The 26,492-nt window shown below is 41.1% G+C and overlaps 2 protein-coding genes across 7 annotated transcripts in view; one reads left to right on the top strand and one right to left on the bottom strand.

The window, feature by feature from the left end:
- sik3 (SIK family kinase 3) overlaps positions 1–8,606 on the bottom strand; it is a 42,227-nt gene extending 33,621 nt beyond the window's left edge. For all 3 annotated transcript variants that reach the window (XM_042486650.2, XM_042486652.2, XM_042486651.2), the window contains exon 1: positions 8,286–8,606. In XM_042486650.2, coding sequence (XP_042342584.2) covers positions 8,286–8,576 — 291 coding nt within the window. In that variant the 5' untranslated portion in view covers positions 8,577–8,606. The remainder of the gene's footprint in view (positions 1–8,285) is intronic.
- A 1,601-nt stretch (positions 8,607–10,207) lies between these two features.
- On the top strand, positions 10,208–26,472 carry sidt2 (SID1 transmembrane family, member 2). Of its 4 annotated transcripts, XM_088078616.1 has the most exons (27): positions 10,209–11,020; positions 11,112–11,233; positions 14,027–14,191; positions 14,324–14,369; positions 15,317–15,418; positions 15,745–15,828; positions 15,945–16,110; positions 16,428–16,521; positions 17,890–17,945; positions 18,203–18,229; positions 19,598–19,636; positions 19,730–19,807; positions 19,957–20,019; positions 20,396–20,511; positions 21,235–21,308; positions 21,403–21,469; positions 21,545–21,618; positions 21,741–21,864; positions 22,422–22,539; positions 22,872–23,008; positions 23,101–23,209; positions 23,815–23,891; positions 24,143–24,189; positions 24,313–24,418; positions 24,517–24,627; positions 24,788–24,901; positions 25,645–26,472. In XM_088078616.1, exons 1-27 carry the CDS (start codon positions 10,778–10,780, stop codon positions 25,705–25,707), a joined length of 2,622 nt encoding a protein of 873 aa, XP_087934742.1. In that variant the 5' UTR covers positions 10,209–10,777; the 3' UTR covers positions 25,708–26,472. The 4 variants fall into 4 exon arrangements, with proteins under 4 accessions (XP_087934743.1, XP_087934742.1, XP_042342366.2 ...); XM_088078617.1 differs by lacking the exon at positions 18,203–18,229 and having other exon boundaries at positions 10,208–11,020; XM_042486432.2 differs by lacking the exon at positions 19,957–20,019.
- Positions 26,473–26,492: the final 20 nt, after the last annotated feature.

Below are 26,492 nucleotides of genomic sequence, written 5' to 3'. Positions count from 1 at the left end.
AGTGTGTCAGGCTGAAAGTAAAAGACTGGGGACACGCTACAGTGCGGAAAAAACTGGACATCACACATTAATCTGCCATTTGCAGGTTTTTTTTTCTTTGTGCATAGCAGAGCCCACAATACATGGCGAGTAAATTCAGAGGAACATGAAGCCATCAAAGTATTAACTACCATTTTATTAACATAAAATGTCTTCAAGGTATTGTAGAGCATGGACTCCAAACAGATATCCCTTCATCACACACCATCATCCCAACCTGGTTAACCAACCTGTGCTGGACAGTCCACATTCCCATCTTGACAGTAATTGTTGAGTGCTTACATGAAAGAATCCAGCAGTTCAAGCCTGGCACTGGCTTTACAATAGGACAATCAAATCTCGATATGGACACAAAGATTTGTAAATATCTTCCGTAAGAAATGCTACAGTAATGTGCCTTTGTATTGGTAATTCTGAAATCTTGACCTCCTTAAGCTGGAACTGAGGAAGACTTATTTTATATCCTGCGACCTTTCAGTCTCTCAAAAACACATCTTCAAACTACAACTGAAAAATGTTAAATATAAAAATCTAGCATTTTTGCTTTACACTTCCCCTATCGCTTCAGTTGAACTGTAACCTTAATAGCTGCAGTGGGCATTCTGTTCATTATTCCTCCACCATCACACCATCTCTGCCTGTCCACAGCGGGCATGCCACGTTGGAGCTGCAACGATCTGTCGATTAATAAATTGGTCATTTAAAAGAAAATGAAAAAGCAACTATTTTAATGATCAAATTAATCATCATTTAACATGCAGACATGCCAAACATTCTTGGCTCCAGCTTTGCAAATGTGAGGAGTTGCTGCTTTTCTTTGTATCTGTAAAGTAATTAATATAACTTGGTCTGGGATAATTTAGTTAAGATGAGGCTCTTAAAATTTGCAGGGGGCATTATTCACAACTTCTAAATATTACAATTCTGATTATTTGAGAAAATAATCAGCAGATTAATCAATAATGACAAAAAAAATTATTATTTGCGGCTGTAGTCAACAGTCAGAGTGGGTGATAAAACTTGTGTAGCATTAGTGTAGTCACGATACCAAAATTTTGACTTCGATACGATACCTGCCCAAAGTATCTCCCATACTGAAACGATACCACTGCAAAAACCTAAAACACCAGGAAAAGTAATGAAATAATATGAAAGATGAGAGTCCTGACATGACAGAAAAGGGCTTTAAAAGAGGACAGCATAGGAGAGATTTACTACCTCTTAGCTGTTTTATTATCAGTTTATTAACATTATTATTGTAAAAATTAACTTTTACTGAAATCCGGCATTAAGAAATCAGTTTTCCCTTGTCTTGCAAAATAAACAAAGTGTTATATTTAAACTGCACACGAGACTTGCAAGCGGAGAAACATGGCTCTTTTTAAAACGCTCTCATTCATTAAGTATCGGTATAAATAAAAAGTAGTACTGAATCTGACAGCTGGCTACTGCGATGCTTTTCTAGTATCGGTATACCATGCAACACAATGTAGTATAAAACAATATACGTTTGTCAACACCAAACATTTTGTCAGACCTTTCCTTAACATTTGAGCTATCCCTCTTAATATCTTTGGGATTTTTACATTTAAGTGGCTGAGTATTTAAATTTATTTAGCTGAATTAGCCAAAAACAAACCTTTCTGGTTCAGGAAAATGTATTTTATTTGTTTACTTCGTTTAGACTGCAGGCAGAGGGGGTCTAAATCTGATTTTTTTTTCTCCCTCTTTTTTTCCATAACAGTGTGTGGTACAAACCACAAGGAATCTGATCTTTTCAATTCTGACTTTGGCCACTTTTATACAGTCTTAAAAAAGATACAGGTTGTATTCTGCGACGTGACCTTCATCTGAACTGTTGTAATGGAATTCATGCAAATTTTACATTAACCTAAAACAACATTTATTACAGTTCTGAGCTGGCAGGAGTAACCCTGTGAATGCAGACATGGAATACAGCTGTGATGGGCAGATGTGTTAAAAGCAGTCCTTGACACCCTGAATTTTTGGATGAAATCTTTTACAGTGAAGCCATTCATGTCACGATGACACCACACCTGGCTCCAGCTCAGCATCCATACACAGCTCTGTTCAGATGTACCAACCACTGCTCCACAGAAAGCCATAATTTAAAATGTGTCTCCTTGTCCTTGTTGTCACTATCACCTGCTCACAAATTTGCTGGCTTCCACTGCACATCAACCTATAAAAGAAACTGAAAACCTGACTTCAATGGCCACCATGTTTGTTTTTGTACAAGAGCGAGCTTCGTGACGTCTTTTATTGTGACCAGGTCACACTGAAATTTGATATTGGCCACATTTAAAAAATAATGTGAGCAGCCAAACAAAATAAATCAGATCTGAGCAATAAATGTGAACTGACCAATGGGGCTTGCAGTATGTATGTGGGCTCAATGCACAGACCAGTTATAAACACTCTGGAAGGCGTATATTACAGCAGCAGCATCAACCAAAGACCTTAGCTCTTCTCTATCATAACTGTGGTTTCTGGCTTTTTCCTTTATTACTTTCTGACTTAAGGAAGCTCAAATACCACCACACTTCCAATTAGAAACTGGGGGGTGCTTTTTTATTTCATTTCTTATTTCTTATTTACATTGGCGAGCTGTCTCTAGTATCAGACATGAAGTAGGCTGTTGAACACGTAATGACATGGCACGTCGTTTTTCATCTCACCAATCTGAATCTCACATGTTTTTTTATCAATTTTTAATTTGCCTCGTGATGCATCATTACATCCCTCCTAATCAGTCAAAGAGAAGCCGAGGACCCGGCTCGAGCTCACATGACGAATTCTGTTCCATCCATCTAACAACTTTAATGACAAAAACACATCATACGCACTCGTCTTCATGACAGAGTATGGACGCAGCCAATGGCAAGTCAACTCCATTCAGAACTGGTGGCTCGGGCCTGGAAGTGCCGTCATCGCTATGGAAACCAGTAAGACTTCAATGAAGCGACCTTTCTCCAACTAGAAGCCTTGGCAACACATAGTCGCCTCTGACAACAAGCAGCGCTGTAGATGAAGATGGCACAGAGTTGTGATTTTTAAGTGCCATAGTGTATGCTGCAATGTACATGGTTACAGGGGGTGCGCGCGCACACACACACACACACAAAAATGCACATTAATTGATCATCATCAGTCTGAGGCACACACATAGGTGCTGATATAGCTCATGAGGAATAAGATGATAGTAATAAGGCTACACTGTCCGTCCTCATGTCATGACAGAGACACACACAGTCTGGGCTGTGTTTTCTTCTTTTGAAGCCGGCTGGCTGCAGAATCACACTACTAAGAATGCGGGAGAATTTGACTAGAGGGCAGGAAGATAAGTCAAGCAGAAACACAGCCTTTGTCATATTATTCACCCAAATGAAATCACATTCGAGTGTGCGTATGTGTGTCTTTGAGAAACAGTGAGGGGATGCTAGAGAGCTGTGTGCGTGAGTGTGCGAATGTGACTGAGGGAGTGAGTGAAATTGTTACACAGTACATTAGGCCTGTTACCTAACGCTTGCCTTCCTGCCTGCCCTCTTCCTCCTGCTCATTCTCCTGTTGCCGAAAAAACACTGGAGATGAAAGGGGGGAAGACGGGAAAAAGAGGAAGATGAGCAATGGGGAAAAGGGCCCGCTTCCCCGCAGACAGACGGATAGACGGGTCAGGAAGGGCCACACAGTGCCATTTTTCATGGATCTCGTTCACCTTGCTGTGGGCACAACAAGACACAGGGTTTCTTAAAGTGTCTCTATTTGATCCTTAGTGGGGTCACACGAGGGCACTGACCATACCTCCTTTATCAGGCTATTACACACAAGTATAGACATACATCCAACCATGTGGTTTTAGCACGCTCATCAAACATGATAAAAACACACAAGGAAAAGACTGTTAAAATATTCACTCAAACATGAAACATTGCTGGCGTAGAGGTACATACTGAAGAAAAACAGAAACGTATGTCATGGAAATTACTAAGGCTGGCACATTTAATCAGGTATGTGACTAACAGAAGATTAACGTTTTGATAATAATTTTACCTATGTAGTCTATAAGGACAGAATCTATATCTAGTTACTGCTGTCTTTTTGTTGTGTCCTGTTGTTGTTGAATGAATAATGTTGTTGGTTTTTTTTTGGAGATTGTTTAGATTATATCGGAAATCGTTCAAAAAAACGACATAAATTTAATTCAGTGGCTGATGATGGCCTAGAAGTGCAAATACGCTGTCTGTTGTAGAAGGCGGTCACAGGATGTGATGTATCATCTCAAGTAAAGCGCACTGAGATACAAGGAAACTACAGACTTGATTGATAGCCTATCAAATTGTGTGGGGCGATCAGTTCCATAACGGTAAATCGGTCGATGGGAATACAATTCATTCAACAACTTGGCTGTCTTTGTAAAGAAACAACATTCAGCATTTCCCACACATTTACTTATCTGTGCCACCACAAATAGATTTTCTATTTTAGGAGCTGGACAGTTCATTAGGAGCGCTGTTGAAATATATATATTGTTCGGTTATTCATTGCCCCACACTCTTGGAGCCCAGAGTACACTCTGGGCACAGATGAAGCAGCAGGATGTCAAGCACATCAAAAGCAAAGTTTAACTGTTTACTCTGACAGGTCTTAATGTTTGTATTCACTCACAGCAGATGCTCCTCTCATCCATCGATCTGATCAGCTCTGAAAAGATTAATAGATTATCCGCTCTGAGTCACAAACTGCTGCTGAGGGTAAAAGGAACACGACCAGAATATCAACAATATCTGTAATTTATGTAAAAATATTTGTACTATATTAAGCAACAAAAAAGAAGCAAATGCCTCTCGGATGTATGTGAGGGTTTACTGTTTGTCTCAGTGTTATTCTGCATCATTATAAATTAGTTTTGTCTGTTGATCTGACAAAGAAAGCAATTTGAGGGTATCAAGTTGGGCTTTGGAAATTGTATTTTGCATTTAGCACACATCTCTTTATATCTCTATATTTGCTACTATTTTTCACTAGTAACATGCAACACTGTTTACATCATGTTGAACAGTATACTGTTGTCAGTCTCCATTAGTTTAAATTATGATGTACTCACATTTTTCACATTGCTTGGTGTCAAATAAAATGACAGCAATTCCTGTAAGTTGATCAAGGCCACTACCTCATTTCTGCTAAATCAAAACTGGAAATCAGAGATAACAACTTGGCTATTAATGCTACTGCCAAAAAAATCAAGAATATTTTAAAAAGTGATGGATTGGTTAGTTTTAGGGTATTAGCGCTACACATAAAAAAAAAAAAAAAAGAGTTTGCAGTTCAAAGTGTAAACCCAGGCTATTAGAGAACTTATGTTCCATGTTGAAAGGTCATGACTAGCAATAACGTTTATGGAGAGTTTATGAACGCTGAAATCAACATTTATCTGGATGGCAGCAATGTGTATCCCAACTGCCTCCAGCAGAGCGTTTATGTGAATGTATCGAAACGCCCATTTTGACTTCCACTGCAATAGCTGGCCTTTGTCAAGAAGTGGAGATGAACTTTCACTATTACATCATTCGTGTGCTGCACACTCCGCCATCAAAGGCTTGTGTTGTGTGACAACCTCTGTAAGCAGGCATATACACCAACCGCCTCCGTGCTACCAAAATTTGCAAAATACCCGGTTGAGAAGTGTATTGGGGAAATAAAGTTTAGACGGGTTGCCTGTTGAATGTTTTAGGTTTGACAAAACAACAGAGAGCAAATGAGGCATAGAAAGGGACCATCCCTTCCCCTTCTATGCTACCAAGTGTAAATAACCAGGTCTGCTTCGGTGTGACTGCACTGCAGGATATCATCCAGCTCCATTGAACAACTGAGAGAGTTGTTCGGCTATTTTTGACAAGTCAGCATTTCTCATTGGATCGTTATAAAACCTAAGCCATAAAACAAGGCACCAAAGCACATTTCATCTCATGACTGATCATCATATCCATATTCATGATATCCACAGGCATGTAAAAGCACACTCCTATTCTTCTGATATTAATGAGCAACTGGGGGTGCTGAAACCCCTGTGCTGGCTGCTGAAAATCATGAGCTCACTGGTCTGTCTGTGACCACCATCAACAGACAGCAAACAAGGCCTCTCTTTCATTCTGTCAGTCCATGGTCCACTGTCATTTTGTCCTCTGCCTGTCTCTCACACTCACCCAGAAAGCCAGACACAGCCACACACACACATTCAAGCATAAACAGCCTCATACACAAGGAGTAAAGCTTCATAACCAGCTCATCTATCTCTCGCTATAGCGTTGTGACTGCCTATACTCACATAACAGATTGAACACACTGCTCCCATAGCTACTAGTCTGTAAATGACATTAGAATCATATCAACACAGTCCTTCAAGAAATGTCCCCTGCAGCATTGAAAAACACTACATGGCACTTACTGACCCAAGTTTATTTTGGCCTCATGAACCTAAATGGAAGGTTCTCTGGGCTATGTGGCGAAAAGCACCTACCTAAATGACTCGTGTCTGCCGGTCTGTGTGTATGTCAACAAGGGCATAGAGGCAAAGCTGCACACTCAGCAGCCTTGAAACACCTTCATTTGTGCCAGAAGAATTAAAGGCTCTTCATCAGTTTTAAAAAAGTATTATATTGCAGGAGTTGTCAGAAAGCATAGCCTTAAGCTAGCCCTATTTGTTTTAAGTGTTCAACTGAGCATCCATTATAAGGGATATGCATACTGATCACAATAATCTTCTCATGTCACTATGCAGGTATGGTTCTGAGTAGAAACTCTCCAATAGATTGGAAATCCAAGTGTTTCTTGGCAGAAATCTTATTGAAGCAGAAATCCTCTGCTGTGGTCTAATGCACCAACTGGTGCTCTCTTATTAGTTATTTGTTTTGGGCTTTCACTACCATGTCAGACACAGCCAACATATCTGGAGTGACAACAGACAGCTCACAGGCAAATAAGGCGTTGAAACATTGAGGCACTCGATTCAATAGGTCATCACGAAAGGAAAACACTACTTGGAATATCTGAGTAATCACTTGTCCTTGGGTTACCCCCAGACTTCCCCTACCGATCACAGAGGTCCAAACCTACTGTTTGCCACAAATACAAGCAGACAGTCTTTTAAAAAAGCAGGGTAAACTGTCAAGTGTGATAATCAATTACAGATCTGCAGCATAGGCTGACTTGTAGCGCAACCCAACACATCTACTCTTCAAGAATGACAATGTTTTGCATGTATACCGTTTGTTGATAATAGTGTCTGTTAGTCAAAGTGTCTATCATCCAGTTTACTGCTCATGGGCGCCCACTCTATGCAACAGAATCTACGCACCCTCAGTGTGAGAGGTGGCAGCTCTGAAACCACTAATTTTGTCATGTCAATGTTTTCCTGTCCTTGTAGCATCATGGAAATGCCATCCAGCTAATAACTGGGATATCTAAATACCACCGAAAAAACGTGTAACAAAGCTGAAATAAAGCGTTGATAAACAGGTTAAGTTACAACACAACAAATGGTTGTATTACGACGACATGAGAAACTTTCCAAACACAAAATGATAAAAACAAAGTGGTTGGTTTATCAAACTAATTCTCTGTCAAACTAGCTAACGTTAAAGTCTCTGCCACAGTTGTTTCTGGACATTTTTCATTGGTACTTCTACGTTAAATTTCACAGAGAGTTATAATTCATGGACAACCTATGCCTATCAACTTTGGAAGTTCATTGTTATTTTAAAGTTATCCAGCAGCACATTTTCAACCCTGTGCGTTTGGCATGTCTTAAAGATATCTGCATCTAGCCTAACAGCTAATTAGCTAGTAAGCTAAGCTAGCTACCACAGTCGAAACGTTCAGTGTCTCTTTTTCATCTTCGTCAATACCCTTCTCTCCGTCCTCTGCGCTGTGCCACACATTAACCTCGGGCCTTTCTAGCTTTCCATACAAACACTACTAGTCAACATATTTGAGATTTTATTAATATTGTGGTAAATGTGTTTGTGTCCGGTAGTTAGAGGTGATGCGCCGTGTCGAACGGACCCCCCCAACACCGAGCAGCGGTGTCACCAAAGCGGGCTGGCCGCTGTGTCTCCAGAGCCTGAAGGCCCCAGCGTCATCCCGAGTACATGGTCGAAAAGGCTTGAAATAAAATAATGACAACTTGTAATTGCTCACCTCTAACGCTCTGACATCAGTTGTCTTACCTTTGCTTTGGTAATGATGTGTGTGGCTAGTTTAACAACCGCGAAATTTCCCTTGCCGATGGTCCGCTCGATTTCGTAGTAGCCCACTCGGGCTGGGGGGGGCCTGGTGGCCGAAGTGTGGCCAGGATTGGTGATGCACCCGGTGGCCGTGCTGGTACGGCTGGAGTGGCTGATCCCGGAGGATGGCTGGGCTCGGTTCTGGGAGCCCATGCCTGCGTGGGTCGGTCGGGCAGAGTGCGTAATCCCGGCCGCAGCGGACCCAGCAGCACCTCCGCTTGACACGGCCGCCATCTTCTCGCCTCTCTGCGGTAACAACAAGCAGCCTTTCGCAGCGCGCATCACGGGCACGCCCCCGCGCTGCGTCATTTTACGTGGAACGCTCCTCCGCAGCGCCCTCTCTAGGTTGTAACCATGGTAACGATCGGCGTAACAAATGACTTCATCCACAGAAACGTATTGTGGTTGCCTTGGCGACAAAAGAAGTGCGCATTATCACTTTGGTTCCCATGATTCAGTGATTCTTTGCAAAGTGCTGCACTGTGTATGAGCGGACGGGTTCACGAGGCTTTAAAGATATACCGCTCTAACATTGCAGAGTCAGATTTAAATCATGTCGCTGAGGAAAACGGGCTTTCTCAAGTGGTAATATCCACAGCCATTTATGCTGTTCCTGCACACCCTGATGTTATGAGTCAAAGCTTAATATTTCCATTCGAGGAAAAGGTAACCTAAAGAATCATCCTAAATAACCATATCTCCTATATTTAATATTTATATATGGTGTCATTTTAGAGAGTTATTAAATAATTCATGGCTTTTAAACCCACTTGGGAGTTTTGGGGCTCTACGTATATTTAAAATAAATACAAAACACAGCCATTTCAAATTGAACGTCATTCTCCTAAGCCAAGTCAAAAAACATAATTCCTTTCAGTATACTTACTTGAAAAAATGTTTAAAGTGTTCTTCCCATCCACCAACACTCCGTTAGTTTTTCTTTGGATATTCGCACATTTAGGCCTGCAATGGATCGTAGGGGCGATCAATAAATTACAGTTTTTATGACACAATACCAGTGTTTTCAAATGTTTTTCCGAGTGACTTGCCTATATTAGTGTGAATTATGATAATATTTTCTGAGTTGATCACACGTGGGGTATTTTCTTTGATACTTGTAAATATTTTAATAGAATATAATGCCTCTTTTTTTCAAAAGCATTCATAAAATGTAACCAAGTGACTTCAAATCAGTACCAAAAATGATTACACACTTACAACACATTATTATCATACAATGATTCTATTCTATTCTATTCTATTCTATTCTATTCTATTCTATACTCCAGTCACCAGGTTGTAGACAGCGCCACTCCATGGCTAAGGGGAGTCCCTGTATCCTGTTACTCAAAGCTAGATGACCAACTGAGCAAAGCAGGCAGCTGCCCTCAGTCCCTTGACCCTTAGGGCCTCAGAAAGAAAGCCCGTATTTTAAATTTAATTCTGTAAATTATTAATATTGCACGTACAACTTAAACTTATGGAAGCCTACTGGAATGATAATAATATCATTTTTTCAGTATGCTGAAATACATATGACATTATTTAATTAATAATGAATCACATCTAGAATAAAATAAATATATTTGGCCTTTGTGTATTGATACATAATTGTCACACAAACTATTGTGATACTGTGTTGTATTCATTTCCCCCACCCCCATTTATAAGTGGTGAGATTTTTAAAGAAAGCGTGCCTTTCAAAACTACTCTAAAAATGGTATGGCGATATCAGTTAAACATCCTCAACACTTTTATTTAAGTATCAAAATTATATATATATAGTTTTTATTACAGGGCACAGGGCGTGGCTATGTGAGGCATAGAGGCATGACGTCATGACGTCGCCCTCAGTTTGTTTACTGTGAGAGCGTGGAGGGGGCGCTAAAGTCAGAGCTTTTCTCACTGTAAACACGCTCAATCTCTCGACTCTCCGCATCAGATGTACTTGCACAATGCCGTGTCGCTGCGAATACAGGACGTGACAACCGCTGACACTGGACTGACTTAAATAACACCTCGTTACTGTTTTGTTTTTGACACGATCCCGGAGCCGAACTTCCGACATGAAAACATGGAGCTGCCTTATCAATAACGCTAACATTAGCACAGCTAGCTAGCAGCTCGCCAGGCTTTAGATGAGGAATTGAGTGTCGATGTCAATTTTTCGTCCTGTAACTTGTCTTATTTCTTTTTGCGACAGCTTCGAGTTTGTTTTTGAGTGTCAATTGGAGGAGCGTATCTTTAATGTAACCACCCCGCTGTCTCAATAGCTCGTCAGTTAGCAGCTGCTGTTGTTGTTGCTGCAAGTGGCAGAGTTAAGCTAGCAAGCTTACTATTGTTGCTCAATGGGGTGGAGTTGCCGTTAGTTTTGCCACACAGGCTAGAATAACGTTAGGTATCAGTTCCAGTTAAGGAAGACGGTGTTAAATAAAATGTTGTTACGGAGCTGCTGGAAGTCTCGACATAAAAACAGCCCTGCTCCCTGTGGGATCCTACCGGGATTGGTAGCCCTGCTCTGGTTATGTGTGACCCAGTTTGTTTGCGGCACTGGGGCGGTGGGGGAGACCAAAAATGTGATCCAGAAAGATGCAGAGTTTGATGTCATCTATAATGACACAGTAACAAGTGAAAACCAGACCATCTATGCGTTTAATCACACTGTCTCCAGGAATAAGGTGAGTTGACTTTGTGAGGGTGGTTATTTTGTTTTTCAAGAAATACTGAGCATCATGTAATATCCTTTATTTGTCTTTCTTTGGGTGTCAGACGGAGGGAGTGCGTGTGTCTGTGGATGTGCTGTCACAGGGTTTTGAGAGTCCCATCCTCTTTGTGGTACGACAGAAGCAAGCCGTGCTGTCTTTTCAAATCCCTCTCATTTTAAGAGGCCTGTGAGTATCCCCCCCAACACACACACACACTCACACACACACTGTACATACGTACATTAGCTGCACACACACACACACACACACACACACACACACAGTACATACGTACATTAGCTGCAAACTGGACTCATCTGGTAACATGATCCTTTTTTTTCTTTAAATCAGCTGAAAACATGTTGAATGCTTTATTGTCCCCTGCCTGCCACAGCAACAGCCTATTAGGGGTTTTGGGTTTATTCAGGAAACACGGTAATACATGATGTATACCTATCATACTCCAATGATTCATGATCTATAGTTTGAAAATCAGCAATTAACTTATGCAGAGGCATATGATCTGCGCACCCGTCTATAGAGATTTAGTAAGAAAAGGGAACTCATTTGCGGTATGTACAGATTTAGTTGTATGTCATCGTCACATCTTGTCACAAGGGACCAAATCAATGATTGGAGGACTTTAAGGGAAGTCTCCTCAACACTGAATTCGCTTGTGAACCAGTTTTTATATCAGGTCTTTATGTATGTCCTTGTAACTAACTGCAGATGCAGACTGTAAGAAAGTAATAATCCAAGGTTCCTATCAGGGAGTGTCTGGTTGTGGTATGTTGTAAACAGTTATGACTTCAGGTCATGCATTGAAGCAAATGTTCTTGTTTGGTGCATAGAGCTGCGTGTGTACCTAGTAAGGCTTTTAGACTTTTAAGAGAAGGATATCGGTCAGTTCTAGCTGTGCTTGTTGTCAGTTGTTTTTATAGATGTGGTGCAGAGAGAGTTTTAGCAATTCAGGAATGTCTCTTATAACCTCTGCCAATGAGGGTTTTTTTGGCCCGATTATCATGGCACTTGGTGGAAGGGTGTAGCATGGGCTAAGGAAGGACCCATAACATTTTGGCACAAATCTGAATCATGGGATGGATGCACAAATTATTTTCCAAATTTGTTAACATTGCGAGAAAGGGCATTTGACCTTGGGGGCAGAAAAATCCAGTAGATGGTAATCAAATTCAATCTTGACAAAACATAGCCAACTGTAATATATAATGATGCAATATCACATCCCACTCACAGTAGTCCCCCAGGGAAGCCTCCACAGAGTTACTCAAACTACATACAGAAAGCCACAAAGCTACACATAGAAACATCACAGAGCACACAGAACATGGGTTTCATGTGCAATTGTAACATCGCCATAACAGCAACAATGTTTTTTTCTCAAATTAAGGCATGGCTGTGGAAACATAAACACACACGTAACTATATGTCAGTATAAGTGCTTGACAGTTGAACATACATGCATCGTGGTTAAGTGTTTTCTCGCTTTCATTAATGTATGTTTAGTGAAATATTTCCAATTTATTGGTATATAATAAATGCAGAGTTGAGATGCTGAGGATTCAGCCATATTTTGACACAATTTGAATAGTTTTGGAAATACATCCAGATTTAGGGGTTGCGCTAGATTTGCAAATCCTACAAGACTGGACCTGCTCTATGTGGACATCTGCTAGAATTACTGTCATTATTTCCTTTTTGTATGGAGAAAGCGCTAAGGCCAGCTGTTGATGCACTATGTAGGTAGAAAGCCACATCGTCTGCAGCCTTTAATGTGCTATGCGTTTATCACAATGGTTAAAGGGCACACAGCTTTTGTAACTTCATCAGGTGGGATTTCATAACAGTTTAAAAGTTCATCTGCCTTTAAGCCATTGGCTGTGATCTGTGTCTCCCACACTCCAAGGTACTCTCTGTGCTTGTGCAACGCCAGCATTGCCTTGCCATAGTCTTCTTGCCTGCGCAATCTCATGGCCAGGCATGTTTTAGCAGATCACTAATGAACCTTGTGCTTTCACTTCCTCCTCTGAGATCCCCAGCGGAGATCTGACGAGTCCATCTGACTGTAAATGAGCTACCAAAAATACCCCAGAGAGAAGTTACTTCTGTTTTTTGTCGCTTCTGTTATATGGTCTCTTTAAAAGAATTCACTTCCATGTTTTGAGCTGTGGCACGTGCATTAAACATGGTGTTTTAGGGTAGGTTATTTAATGATTTGTCCTCTGAGATTGTTGAAAATGCATTATATAGTTAGGTGATCTGATTCTGAAACAGCAAACTTTAGGAATGTAGCATACATTTATACCAAAGATATTTCCCTCATCATCACGTTGCAAGTCTGTCTTGCTTTGATTTTTTTTCATGCAGTCATTCATTAATTAATTTAAAATGCCCATTTTTCTGTACAATGGAAAAGAGTTTCAAATAAAAAAAAATAAAATATTGTTAATTAGTAATATAAATTTAAGGTTGAGTTAAACCTTTGAACCTTAAGAATATTAGTGTGGTTTGTTAAAAAAACACGGGAAAAAGGCAACTTTGAGTAACTTTGTAAAAAAAATGCTCCACAAATTGCAAGAAATTTGGTAGATTTAGGAAATTTTGTTTTAAAAAAGCTGGTGAAAAATTTCTGGAAAAAACATATATTTCTAATTATCATAATTACATATTTAAGAATTCTGTTTCATTCTTGTTTGCCTTGTTTATTTTTTCCTTTCCTTTTTTATTAACTTTTTCAAACAATTTTTAGTTAATTTCCTTATACTTTTTTGTTGTTGTTGTACTTTTTTTAAAACAAATTTTGGGTCATCCTTTCTCTCATTGCCTGCCTCCCATATTTTCAAAAGAAATCAGACTACTTCTCTCAGGTTTCATGGGGTTAATTGTAAACTCAAACCTTTTAGATGAAGCTCGCTTGGTCTTTCTTTTTCAGTTTGTCAACCTCTCTCTCTCTCTCTCCAGATACCAGAGGAAGTACCCTTACAATCATGTGGCCCGGACACTGTGCCAGCCTCCGACCCGGGCACTCTCTGAGACTCAGTACTTCTTTGTGGACGTGTCCACTCTGTCCAGCCAGGGTACAAACTACCAGCTTAGGGTCAGCCGAGTTGAAAGCTTCACCCTGCAGTGAGTGATATCTGTAATAAATGCACAAACGTGTTGTACAGTCGTGGCATGAATTCTCTGCTTAATGCATTCTTCACCAGGCTGGGTTTTGGTGACTGGTATGTCTGACATGTTATCTCCATTTGGTTACAGAACAGACAAGAAATTCATCTTCACTGCGTCACCATCTCAACCTCAGGTATTACAGCTCGATGCCAAACCTTTGTGTGTCTGAAAGTACAGCGCTAAGTGCTGCTTTACGGCAAGGAAGTTTAGTCACAGAAATGTAGGTGGCAAAAAAACATTAGAGAAGCTGAGGAAAGTGTAAGCAAGAATGCAGGGAATTTAACATTATATGCAATTATTCTCTCCCCTTTTTGTTGGACAAGTTCTGCTTTTCAATACATAAAAAAGGGAACAAACTTTTGTTTCCATTTTTGCCTTTTGAAGCACATCTGAGGTACAGCCGAAGCTCAAACTCAACGCAGCGTGTCCACTTCCTCCCACCATGCAAAATCGCTGCCGTCTTGTGCCGGTGACATTTGGAGCAAGCCAAATAGAAATTGTATTGAGTTCCTGCCCATGCACTCGTCAGATCAATCATGAACTGCAATTTGATCACACAGATTGGCACACACAATCTTGTTGTCAGTCCCCCATTTTTTAACCAAAGTTATGAGAAAAATGAACTCTTGAACAAACACCAGTGGGATAAGAACTACCTAAAATGACAGAAACCATCTTCAAGACAAATTTTTTTGATGTGTACTTTGAGATTTTTAGTTCACCCATGTCCCATCCGCCAATATGGAGGGGGCGGGGTTTATGACATATAATGCAGCCAGCTGCCAGGGCGGATTGAGATGTTTGGCTTCAGTTTTGGGGTACTGTCATGTTGTCCAGCTTTATATAAACTCAGTGGATAAACCCAGTTATTCATCATGTCAGTCGTTGTCACCCATTATACTATGTTTATTCTCTTTTGTTTCATCGTGGAAAACGTTACACACCCTACCAGCACTGTGCTCGCCTGTAAAGAAAGACAGGAAACAGGCTGATAATGCACAAACCTGTCTTTTGTTATCCCATGCCCCAGAATGACTGCCCTCCTGAATCCTTGTCTTTCTTTCCCTTTTTTTCTCTCAGTACTTCAAATATGTCTTCCCGGATGGGGTGGACACTGTGATCGTCAAGGTCAACTCAGAAATGACCTTTCCGTGCTCCGTTATGTCCATTCAGGACATCCAGGTACACTTACTCCCCCTCTCTGTCCTTTCAAAGCAGACGGCTGCTGTCCTCAAGTGGCCCTGGCTGTAGTGGTCTGCGTGCAGTAACACCATCTGGCCACATGAGGGCATGATTGAATTATTTGTGACAGTGTCTGTGCAGTAAAAAGCAAACGTTGACTTTATGATGTTCTGAGAATATTAGACTGAGATTTTATACTTTATTTAGTTATTTTTTCTCATAGTTGACATTATGTATGCAATCCAGTTCATCTCTCATTCCCTCTTGTCTTAAGTCTTGTAATCTTTAATATTTTTCATTAATTTTTTAATTCTTTTTCTTGTCAGTGCCCTGTCTATGACCTTGACAACAATGTGGCCTTCATTGGGATGTACCAGACAATGACCAAAAAAGGCGCCATCACTGTGCAGGTAGTGCTTGACACATGAAATACCCAACATGTTGCACACCTTTGTGACAAAGCATACAGTGTAGACTCTCATGTTACTACCTATCATAACACCTGATGTCCCTTTCTGTCACTCAGAGAAAAGATTTCCCCAGCAACAGCTTCTATGTGGTGATTGTGGTAAAAACAGAGGATGAGGCATGCGGTGGCCCGCTGCGCTTCTACCCTCTCCGTCCTGATGAGCTGATCGACGCCGGCAACCGCAGCAAGGTCATTGATGTGATGGTCAGCCCTGCTATCAACTGTAAGTCTGTTGTAATGTTTGCAAAAATGAACTAATCAGACTGAGCAACAATCCATATGAATTCGTTGTACGCTATGGAGCTTGTTCCTAAGACTAAAAGGCTTTTTTAAAATGTCCACAGTAAAAAAAAAAAAGGTGTCATCAGGCTCAACATTGTGTCATTGCAGTTGAAGCTTCTTTGGGGCAGGTCAGGAAAATGTAGCATGCAACTTTGGGGAAAAAAGCATTTTTCCAGGAGCAACATTTTGATAAAACCCAGGGTTCTCAAAAGATGTAGAAAATTGCATATACAGTGTATCTGTCTTCACTCTCAACAGCGGAGGTGTATGTGAAGGGCATGCTGTTCTGTCTGGGCATCTTCCTCTCCTTCTACCTGCTCACCTTTCTCATGGCCTGTATTGAGAACAAGCGGTAAGATTTCACTTTTTTTTCTGCCCCCAAAATAACAGAGTTAGATACAGAATCCACTTCACGTTTACGGGTTTGTTTCACTGCTGAGATTACTTTGTGGTTATCCAAATACAGTAACTTCCCTTGTATCTCCCCAGTAGCCACCGACAGTCCTTATTACGGTAGAAAAGGGGCACAGAGACTATTTTGTTAAAGTGACAGTTCAGCCCAAACATCAACAATACATGTTTTCCTTTAACCTTTCGTGCTTTTTGTCAGTCTTATCTAGTCTTGTTTTGGCGGCAGTGGCTCAAATCGTCTACTGATTGGAAGGTCGGTAGTTTGATCCCCAGTCTTTCTCTTTCCTTTTTGTCATTATTGTAATGCAATTGTTACTTACAACATCTATTGCACGTCTGTCCGTCATGGAAGAAGGATCCCTCATCATCCTCTGCCGCTCTTCCTGAGGTTTCTTCCATTTTTTCGCCCCCGTTTCAGGGGTTATTTTGTGGGAGTTTTTCCTAATGCGTTGTGAGGGTCTAAGGGCAGAGGGATGTCGTATGCTATAAAGCCCTCTGAGGCAAAGGCACTACACCAGTTGCAAAGTGTTGGGGACATCAGCTGTATAGATGTCAGCCTTATCTCCAATATAATGGAACTAGAAAGCACTCAGCATGTGGTGCTCAAAGGCTCCAAAAATGCATTTGAAAAACTCAACATCAGTATCTCAAACCTTGTTGTGAACAGTTTCATGTAGGAGCTGTTTTCTTTCTACTGAACTACACCCACCAACCGAATCGCTGTGCAGAAGGAAGCGCACATCTACTTTGCTATCCGTAACATCGCCCAGCTGAGGAGGTCACCATCATTGTTTACATCTCGCTCAATCACATGAGCAGATGCACGTTTCTTTCTGCAGAGTGATTGGGTTGGTGGATGTAGTTTAGTCGAAAGAAAGTAGTTCCTCCATGACACTGCATTCATGAATTCAACATGAATTCTGAAAAGAGACACTGCGGTTGAGCTTGCAAATGTATTTTTCTTTGCCTTTAGAGCACCATATGCCGAGTGCCATCCAGTTTCATCATGTTTAAGAGAGGCAGACATCTCTATGGCTAATATCTCTAAAACTGCAGCGCACACCAAAACAATCTAGACGAAGAACAATCTAGAGCAAGAGGAAAAATATCTTTTTTTGAGTTTATGGTGAACTGTCCCTTTAACCTTTTGCAAGCTCACAATGTTCAAACTTTATTTTTTGATCCCAGTCCAGCCCCACAGTTTGGGTGTCCAAATGTAGAATTGTGCAGTTGCACTACAACAACAACAATAACACCGTACTGAATATAAATGATTTTAATTAGCATGTGTTCCTCTCTGTTTCCGCAGGATGAAGAAGAAAGAGGTGTTTCGGATTCCTGCTGACATGTCGCCTGCTGAGACAGGTAACCCAGCAACTAGCTATGATGGACCGGCCCATTAAGGGCTTGTTAGGGGGTGTGGGGCGCACCATTTCCTTTAAGTTGTGAACCTGCACTGTAAAATAGATGATGTAATATATTGCATATTCAATTTAAAACTACACCTAACAAGCAATTAAATGATTATTTAACTCTTAAGCTTTGAAATGTAGAATTTAACATATACGTGTGTACTGAATGTGTCTTTCACTCTCTCTCCCTCATGCTAATGTGTGGTTCAGCCTCTCTGCTTGGGAAGAACGGAGATGGTATAATGACACTGTTACTACTATGTTGCACTTACTGCCCTCTCTCACACCGTGTTGCTTGTCTGCAGAGGCTCTGCATGCATTCGTTCTCATACTGTAACTCCAGCTATATAAGTAGCAAACATATGAAGGACAGTCAAAAAATGTGATGGCACATTGCACTGTTTTAAGACTATAAGTCATGCTTTTATGGCTTGATTCATCAAGGCACAGATACATGTGACTCACCTGGTCACTTAGATACTGTTAACTACAACTACAAGCCATCACCTTGGTATTTTGTTCTGTCTTTTTCTCCTCACAGCTATACTGTTTTTTGACTGAAGAAACACAAAAGTTATTACAGATGAAATCAAAGTTGTGCCAGGACATGCTTCTGTAGATAATCATTAAGATAAACGTGTACTCTTCTGATGTGGTTCTTCAGCTCAAGACTGCCTCTCAGTGTGTGTCTGTGTCTTCTCGCTGCAGTGTATGCTGCCATGATTTAATTTGAAAACTGTGGGACACTTACAGTTTTCAAACAATTGGTTCTCACTGCAGCACTCACAGCTCGTCACAAGAAAGCAGCCTCTGCACCACTCTGCACTCACATCTTCACCCGTTCACCAAAACTGTCAACTAGGGTTGGGCGATATGGAGAAAATCAGTTATAAAGATATTTTAGACCACATACCTTGACGCTGATATTACGGTGATATTTTAGAGTTGACTATTTCTTTCACAAAATATTTACACAATAAGATTTAATTAATAATCATCAGTACTGAGGCTATAATGATTAAGCAGATAAAGGCTGGACAGCTGGAACTGTCACTTTACTGTAATGTGGCCTTTAAATATCTCATATCATGATATTAGTATATTATCAATATACTGTTAATTTCACAGTTTTTTTCAGGTATTTGAAGCCTGAAAAATGGATCTAAGCAAGTGTTGCTAGGGCAACACAATGTATTGTCTTTTTGTTCATTTGTTTTAGTTTTTTTGTTTTGCGTTTTTTAGATCGTCAATGCGATGTCAACTTGCATGATGAACACGCTGTAAAAGACTGCAATTTTGTACTCAGGGATTTTAGTTCAACAAAACGATTTGTTCATATTATCTGTTTGTTTATCGCAAGTGATATCATTATCACGATATTCAACAATGTCATCGCCATGGTTTCCTCATATCGTGCAGCCCTAGTTGTTGCCTCCCTCATTTCTCTCTGTTCACATACTAACAGTTCAGCTACCGTGGTGTTTAAGTTTGCAGTGATACGGTACTAATGTGTGTGTTTACAGTGGTTCTTGTCTGTGTACGTGGATTTTGTGAACCTGTTCTGACTTTGGAGTTTTCATTATGTGTGCGTGCTTGTCTCCACAGGCAAAACTCCAGCCTCACCTTATGAATATGGCTCCTTTGGTGAGTTTTGCACAGTTCTTGTTTTGCTTATGTCTTTATATGGAGATTTAATTAAATAACCTTTTTTTTCTATTCTTTTTTTTCTTTTTCCAGCTGACAACGGAAGCACGCTCAGCTCAGAAGCCATCACTGACAGCGCTACGTCAACTGACAACAACTATGGATACATGGGTATGGACAGTCATATTATTGGAAAAGCACATTTTCTTGTGGCTCACAGCTGTCACTCTGCAGTATGTCTTCACAGCCGGGCTTTCAGTCACTGTCCTGTGAGAAGCTCTGGACCCTCACTGCTTTTCTGTGTCTTCTCTGTTCATCAGGACAGGAGCCTTTCAAACGTCGCCCAATCCTCAATCACCTTCACCACGTAGCCATCCGCATTGGTGACACACTGCCGCGTAATTGGTTGAATCAGTTCAGGGCAACACCAAACCAATCAGCACTGTGGGAATCATACATCAATGAGACTTAGATGTTAATGCCAAAGAAAAGGCCCGATTCCTAATTGGATTCTGTTGAAATGAACCAATGTCGATAGTGCAAAGATCAAAGTGCCTAAAATCATTTTAGTATTTCTATTTAATATATTTAAAAATCAAAGAAAAAATTGTGGAAGGTGTGTTGTGCTTGAACACCTTTGTATCATAAAAAATCCTTTAAATCCAGACGTCCGTCTAACTGATCAACGTCCCCCAATGAATTAAAAGCCTCTTTTTCTTTTCTCATCTTTGACCTCCTACCCTCTACTCCCTCCATCAGAGCGAGCGTTGGACAGTGTGGGACGAAGCAGGCAGGAGTCTCTGAGCTCCGTGGAGGAGGACGACTACGACACCCTCGACGACATCGACTCAGACAAAAACATCGTCCGCACAAAGGTACGCCTTGCGTCTCTGTTTGGCAACAGTTGTAGCTGAAGGCATGTTTTCTAGCTTTATTTGTAAACGTGATATTCCAGGTACGCCTCAAGGGAACGTCTTTAAATATGGCACAAACTTCCACTCGGACTCAACAATGAACCATTCAGAAACTGGTGATTAAAGGTCACTATGACAATGCGTCAGTCTCATTCTCGTGAATGCCATAACTGAAGAAGGCCTTGAAGGAATTTCCTCAGATTTGTTACAAATGTCCACCAGGACTCAAGAAAAAAACTTATAATTTGTTGGTCAAAGGTCACTGTGACCTCACAAAACATGTGTTTGGTCACACCACCAGAGTTAATACACTAGTCAAAATTTCACACAAATGGCTAATAGGATAAAATTATTAGGTGATGACATTTTATATCCAGAAGGTATTATCTAAAAATAACTACAGTGTTCTGCAAAAATACTTTTCAGGACATTATTCAAAGCTACAACTCTGGAACACACAGGGAGACATTTGTTCACATACTGAATTGGTGACACTGATTGTTTCGATCATTTGTGTCGCTGGGTTGAAGATGTATGTGAAGCATCCACGTTTTAGAGTTTGCAGCTCCTCTGCTGCAACATCCATATTTGAAATGCAGCTTACTGTCTCGGCTACATATTGACAGAAATGAATTTTGCACATTTTACTTAAAGAAAGGTAATAATATCCTCTTCTAATTACAGAAATTTCTATGTGTGTCTGACCTGGCCCGCAAGGACAAGAGGATCCTCAGCAAGAAATACCAAATCTACTTCTGGTGAGGACACTGAGAAAATCAAAAAGCACTAAAGAGTAAAAGACTCATTCATCATCATGGTTATGAATGAGTCTAATGATTGTCTACTCAACAGGAACATTTCCACCATTGCTGTGTTCTACGCGCTGCCAGTCGTCCAGCTGGTCATCACCTACCAGACGGTACGCTGATGAGACATAAACCGTGTTTAGACTTGTCAAAAAAGATGGCTGTTAAACTGACTTTCTGTCCTCCAGGTGGTCAATGTCACAGGAAACCAGGACATCTGCTTCTACAACTTCCTGTGTGCCCATCCTCTGGGAGCTCTGAGGTGCGCGGTTAGCATCTGTCACGTGTCTGAATGTATTATTAAGACCTCGGTGTAGCAGGAAGGTGACGTACCTGCGTTTAAAGTACTGTCCTGAACTGCTCTCAACTGTTTGTCATACACAGCGCGTTCAACAACATCCTCAGTAACCTTGGTTACGTGCTGCTGGGACTCCTCTTCTTACTTATCGTCCTCAAAAGAGATATCGTCCACAATCGAGCCCTGGTCCGCAATGATCTCAACGCACTGGTACGGCACATGCACACAGACACGTGTAATAATAATACATTTATTTATACAGCACCTTTAAAAACAGAGTATAAAAAGTGCTTTGACAAACGAAGCAAAGCAGAAATGGGACACGTGGACGGAACAGCCCTACTGAACACAAGCGAGAAGACACGGCGAGAAGGCCACCTTAAAATTAAAACCAGAGGACAAATAATGCAAGATGCAGGACACATCATGTTGATATAAAATAATACAAAGAAATAGACCAAAACAAGAACAACAGAAACATTAAAAGCAATCAAACAAGAAATAAAAGGAATTCAATTTGATAAGTAAAGATGGTTTTCAGCTCTATTTAGGGTGAAGGATGAAGGTTAGTGATTGAAAGCATCTTGATAAATCACTCCCTCAGGTGGATTATTGCTTGAATAAATCAGGAAGTTCTGAAGAGAGGATACGGAGGGGAGGCTGCATATCCACAGACATATAGTACATTCGGAATAAAGAATCAAATGTCCTTTATTGAACCTCATTATTCGGTTATCGGCTCAGTGTTCCTCTCTCCCACCCTGCAGGAATGTGGCATCCCAAAGCACTTTGGTCTCTATTATGCCATGGGAACTGCTCTGATGATGGAGGGCTTGCTCAGTGCCTGCTACCACGTCTGTCCAAACTACACCAACTTCCAGTTCGGTAAGACGGGCTCGGGCCCTATCCCACACCCGCTGCAGCGCAGCCGTCATCGCTGGTTTCAGACCGACACAGTTGTCGTTTTCACAGCCAGTGCTCATTTTGTGTCAGTTTCCTGAACTTTTTGTGCAGATATATTTTGTAACCAGTTCACTCTGTTGTGGTACGCAGAGCGCCCTCTGGTGATAAAATGAATGAAATTTTGAAAAGGTGCTTATCAAATTGGGAATGAAATTCCGTGTGACGGAGCTGAGGTTAACACCAGAATTTCCCTCCTGTGTTGTTTTAGATGATAAAAGTTGTGTCTGTTGTAATGCGTCTATCATCCTCTGCAGACACCTCCTTCATGTACATGATTGCTGGACTTTGTATGTTGAAGCTGTATCAAAAGAGACACCCAGACATCAACGCGAGCGCTTACACTGCCTACGCCTGCCTGGCCGCGGTCATCTTCTTCTCTGTGCTGGGAGTGGTAAGTAAACACGCACACACGCACGCACGCAGACGGCAAAGTAGACCATTGACCGTTGACATTTCTCAGTGTTTGTGGCGGTTTGTTTGCAGGTGTTTGGGAAAGGAAACACAGCCTTCTGGATCGTTTTCTCCGTGATCCACATCCTGGCCACTCTGCTCCTCAGCACACAGCTCTACTACATGGGTCGCTGGAGGCTGGGTAAGATCACAGCCAGAGACATTAACTCTTTAGCCCCTGGAATCATGATGGTTTATCGTTATATTGGTGGTTAATTTGATTTATTGTTTTACTTTCTGTTGTATTCATTAAAATGCACGCTTTTTGTTTTTAGCTCTGTTATCATCACATTTTGGAAAAACACCACTCATCTGATATTTGGATTCAGATTAAATTGCTGGAGCTGAATCAACTGTGAAAAAAGCCACATCCACACATTCAAATACCCCAAAAATATCATGTTTGTGCTTCGTAGTTTTCATCGTCTCTTACTTTGTCCCCTTTCTGGTTTGTGACCTCCTCAATAATCAGCAGCATCAAATCCACGGAGCATGATTTTTGCACGGATTTTAATGTGTGGATGTGCTTTTTTTTCACTAGTTCTGTTACTATAAAATGTACAATGACAGACAAGCAGTTATCGAGCTCAGGGTCCCTCCAACAGTGCTCATTAAATATGCAGAAAGAAAAGAAAATCACACAAGTAAAAAAAAAAACAATGAGAATCTAAGAAGTGAAAGCTGAAATGTAGGAATGAAATCTAACATGTTTGACTGCAACTAATGTTTGTCTGTTAATTACATCAGACTCTGGGATCCTGCGCAGGATGGTGTACATCGTATACACAGATTGCATCAGACAGTGCAGCGGACCGATGTACATTGTGAGTAATAACAGAGGCAGTTTGTGCTGTTTGGGCGTAAAGTAACAGAATTTTTGGCTGAATTTGCAAGGAATCATAGTATTGAAGAGTTTATTTAGTTTATACAGAGAAACTGGATTTATGATTAGGGCTTGAGGTGTATTTATGATTTTGTAGAATTAATATTCTTCTATATGAATGATCAATATCAAAGTCCTCTTGAACAATGGATGGTAGTGTGCAAGAATCATCTTTTCCTCTCTCTCTGACAGGACCGTATGGTTCTGCTCGTAATGGGGAACATCGTTAACTGGTCTCTGTGAGTAAACTCAGTGTGTCTCTTCTTTAGTTTAATGCTAAGCAGTCTATAAACGTTGAAATTGACAGTGCAGGACTAAGTGATGGCATCAGCTTTGTGTCCTCCTGGTGCTTCCGTCTGTAGAGCTGCCTACGGCCTCATAGAGAGACCTAACGACTTTGCCTCCTACCTGCTGGCCATCGCCATCTGCAACCTGCTGCTCTACTTTGCCTTTTACATCATTATGAAGGTGTGTGTTTGCATCTATCCATGTTTTTAAGAAGCATTTTGATTTTTTAAATAGAAAAAAAGAGCAGAAATGTTCTGAAGCTCTTTTGTGTGTTTCAGTTGCGGAGCGGCGAGAGAATCCAGTGTCTGGCGTTGGTGTGTATTCTGTTCACGGCTGTGGTGTGGGGCTTTGCACTATATTTCTTCTTCCAGGGTCTCAGCACCTGGCAGGTCAGTAACTCTCTCTCACACACACACACACACACACACACACACACACACACACACACACACACAGACGGGTCACATATTGACTCTGTATTTCTCATTCTACTTATTCCTGTTGAAAGTGGCATTATTTGACAGAGTGTGTTTCTTTCTCTCGACACAGAAAACTCCAGCAGAGTCCCGCGAGCACAACAGGGACTGTATTCTGCTTTCATTCTTTGACGACCACGACATTTGGCATTTCCTCTCCTCCATCGCCATGTTTGGATCCTTCCTGGTATGATCATGTTAATTGTGTGTTTATGTGTGTGTGTGTGTATGTTCTGAGTGTAGAATTTGCTAAACACACTCGCAGTACAGTAATTACTTGATAAGACTAGCTGTCATGTTTTCAGGTTGTCTGTTCTCTGTCCCACTCTCGTGAACACGAAACCTCAAGTACGCCTTGAGCAAATTAATTGAAATTTGGCACAAATGCCCACCTGGACTCAACAATGAACTGATTAGATTTGGTGGTAATAGGTCAAAGGTCATTGTGACCTTCTCTGTCTTATTCTTATGAACACGATATCTCAAGAAAGTTTGGAGGGATTTTTTTTTAGAATTTGGCATGAACATCCACTTTGAGTCAAGGATGAACTGATGGTCAAAGGTCCGAGGTCAACTTCACCGTGAATAGCGGCTTCAGTTCCACGTCGGAAAAGATTCAACTGACAAACCGTAATTTGACCTCACGAACACAAGTATTTGCTGGTTTGCTGCTGTCTCTGATTAGTAAGTTTGTGTTATTGTTTGAATTAATTTGGCGTCCGCAGCTGAAGGCTAGATCTGTGAATGAGCTTAGGGGGTAAAGGGACGGCATCTCAGCAACATCACCACTTTTCCCAAGTGGCTTAGTGGAGTTTTCATGAAGAACGCGGGAAAAAACACACAAATGGAACTTTCCTTTAAATATATTGTTGCAGTGGGAACAGGAAGCTGTCTGTGCACTGACCCCTCACCTCTTTTGTTCCCTCGCAGGTCCTCCTGACCATGGATGACGACCTCGACACCGTCCAGAGAGACAAGATCTTTGTCTTCTAGATGCGTAGGATCTTCTGCAATGAGCTCAGCTCTTCCTCTCTGCCTTATCGCCCTCATCTCTCTCCCTTTCGCGTCTCCTTTGTGTTGTGAATGAAGCACAGCCAGTAGCCTGTTTTTCCCCCGGCTGTACAGCGGGCACCACTCTGCCCTTCACAGCCAATCAGCCAGTCTGGGAAGGGCAGTAGCCCCTCCCTCCACCTGTACGGACACAAACGTGCCAATGAAGAGCCTGGATTTGACGTCCAGTGATGCTGAAGTGTTTTGTCCTCTTGCTGCCATCATCAATATAACTGTTGTAATCAATGTTTACGTACTGCTGACGATGAAGATAACAATGTATGCATCGCTAAAAGAAACTATCCAAATTAACTTATTTTATACTGTCCGCATTACATTTGACCTACAATGCATTTTGAAATTACTGTTTGTATGCTGTTTATATGCTGGTTGTGTGTGTGTGTTTGTACAGGTGTGTGTGTGTGTGTTTACAAACACTAATGTGAGAACATGAATCCCGTCCAGTCTGTCAGTGGCCTTTAATGTTCTAATCATGTTAGTCACATACTGTGCTCTGATTGGTCAGATCCTCAAGCTAGCCGTCCTTCTCATTGGAGAACATTAATAAAAAAATAATGATGATGATTGTATTTACTTCTCGACTGCCCTCAAGTCTGAATGCTAAGGTATCTTTTTGCACTGTAATGTATGAAGAAAATGATTTTAATGTCAAATGAGCGGTTACTGAATAAATATCTCATTTTCAGATACTTTTGTTCTGTGCATGC

Source organism: Plectropomus leopardus, chromosome 6 (genome assembly GCF_026936395.1).
Source record: "Plectropomus leopardus strain MGB_pleo_1.0 chromosome 6, ASM2693639v1, whole genome shotgun sequence".
Lineage (NCBI taxonomy): Eukaryota > Metazoa > Chordata > Actinopteri > Perciformes > Serranidae > Plectropomus > Plectropomus leopardus.
This window is presented reverse-complemented; position numbering and strand designations above follow the sequence as displayed.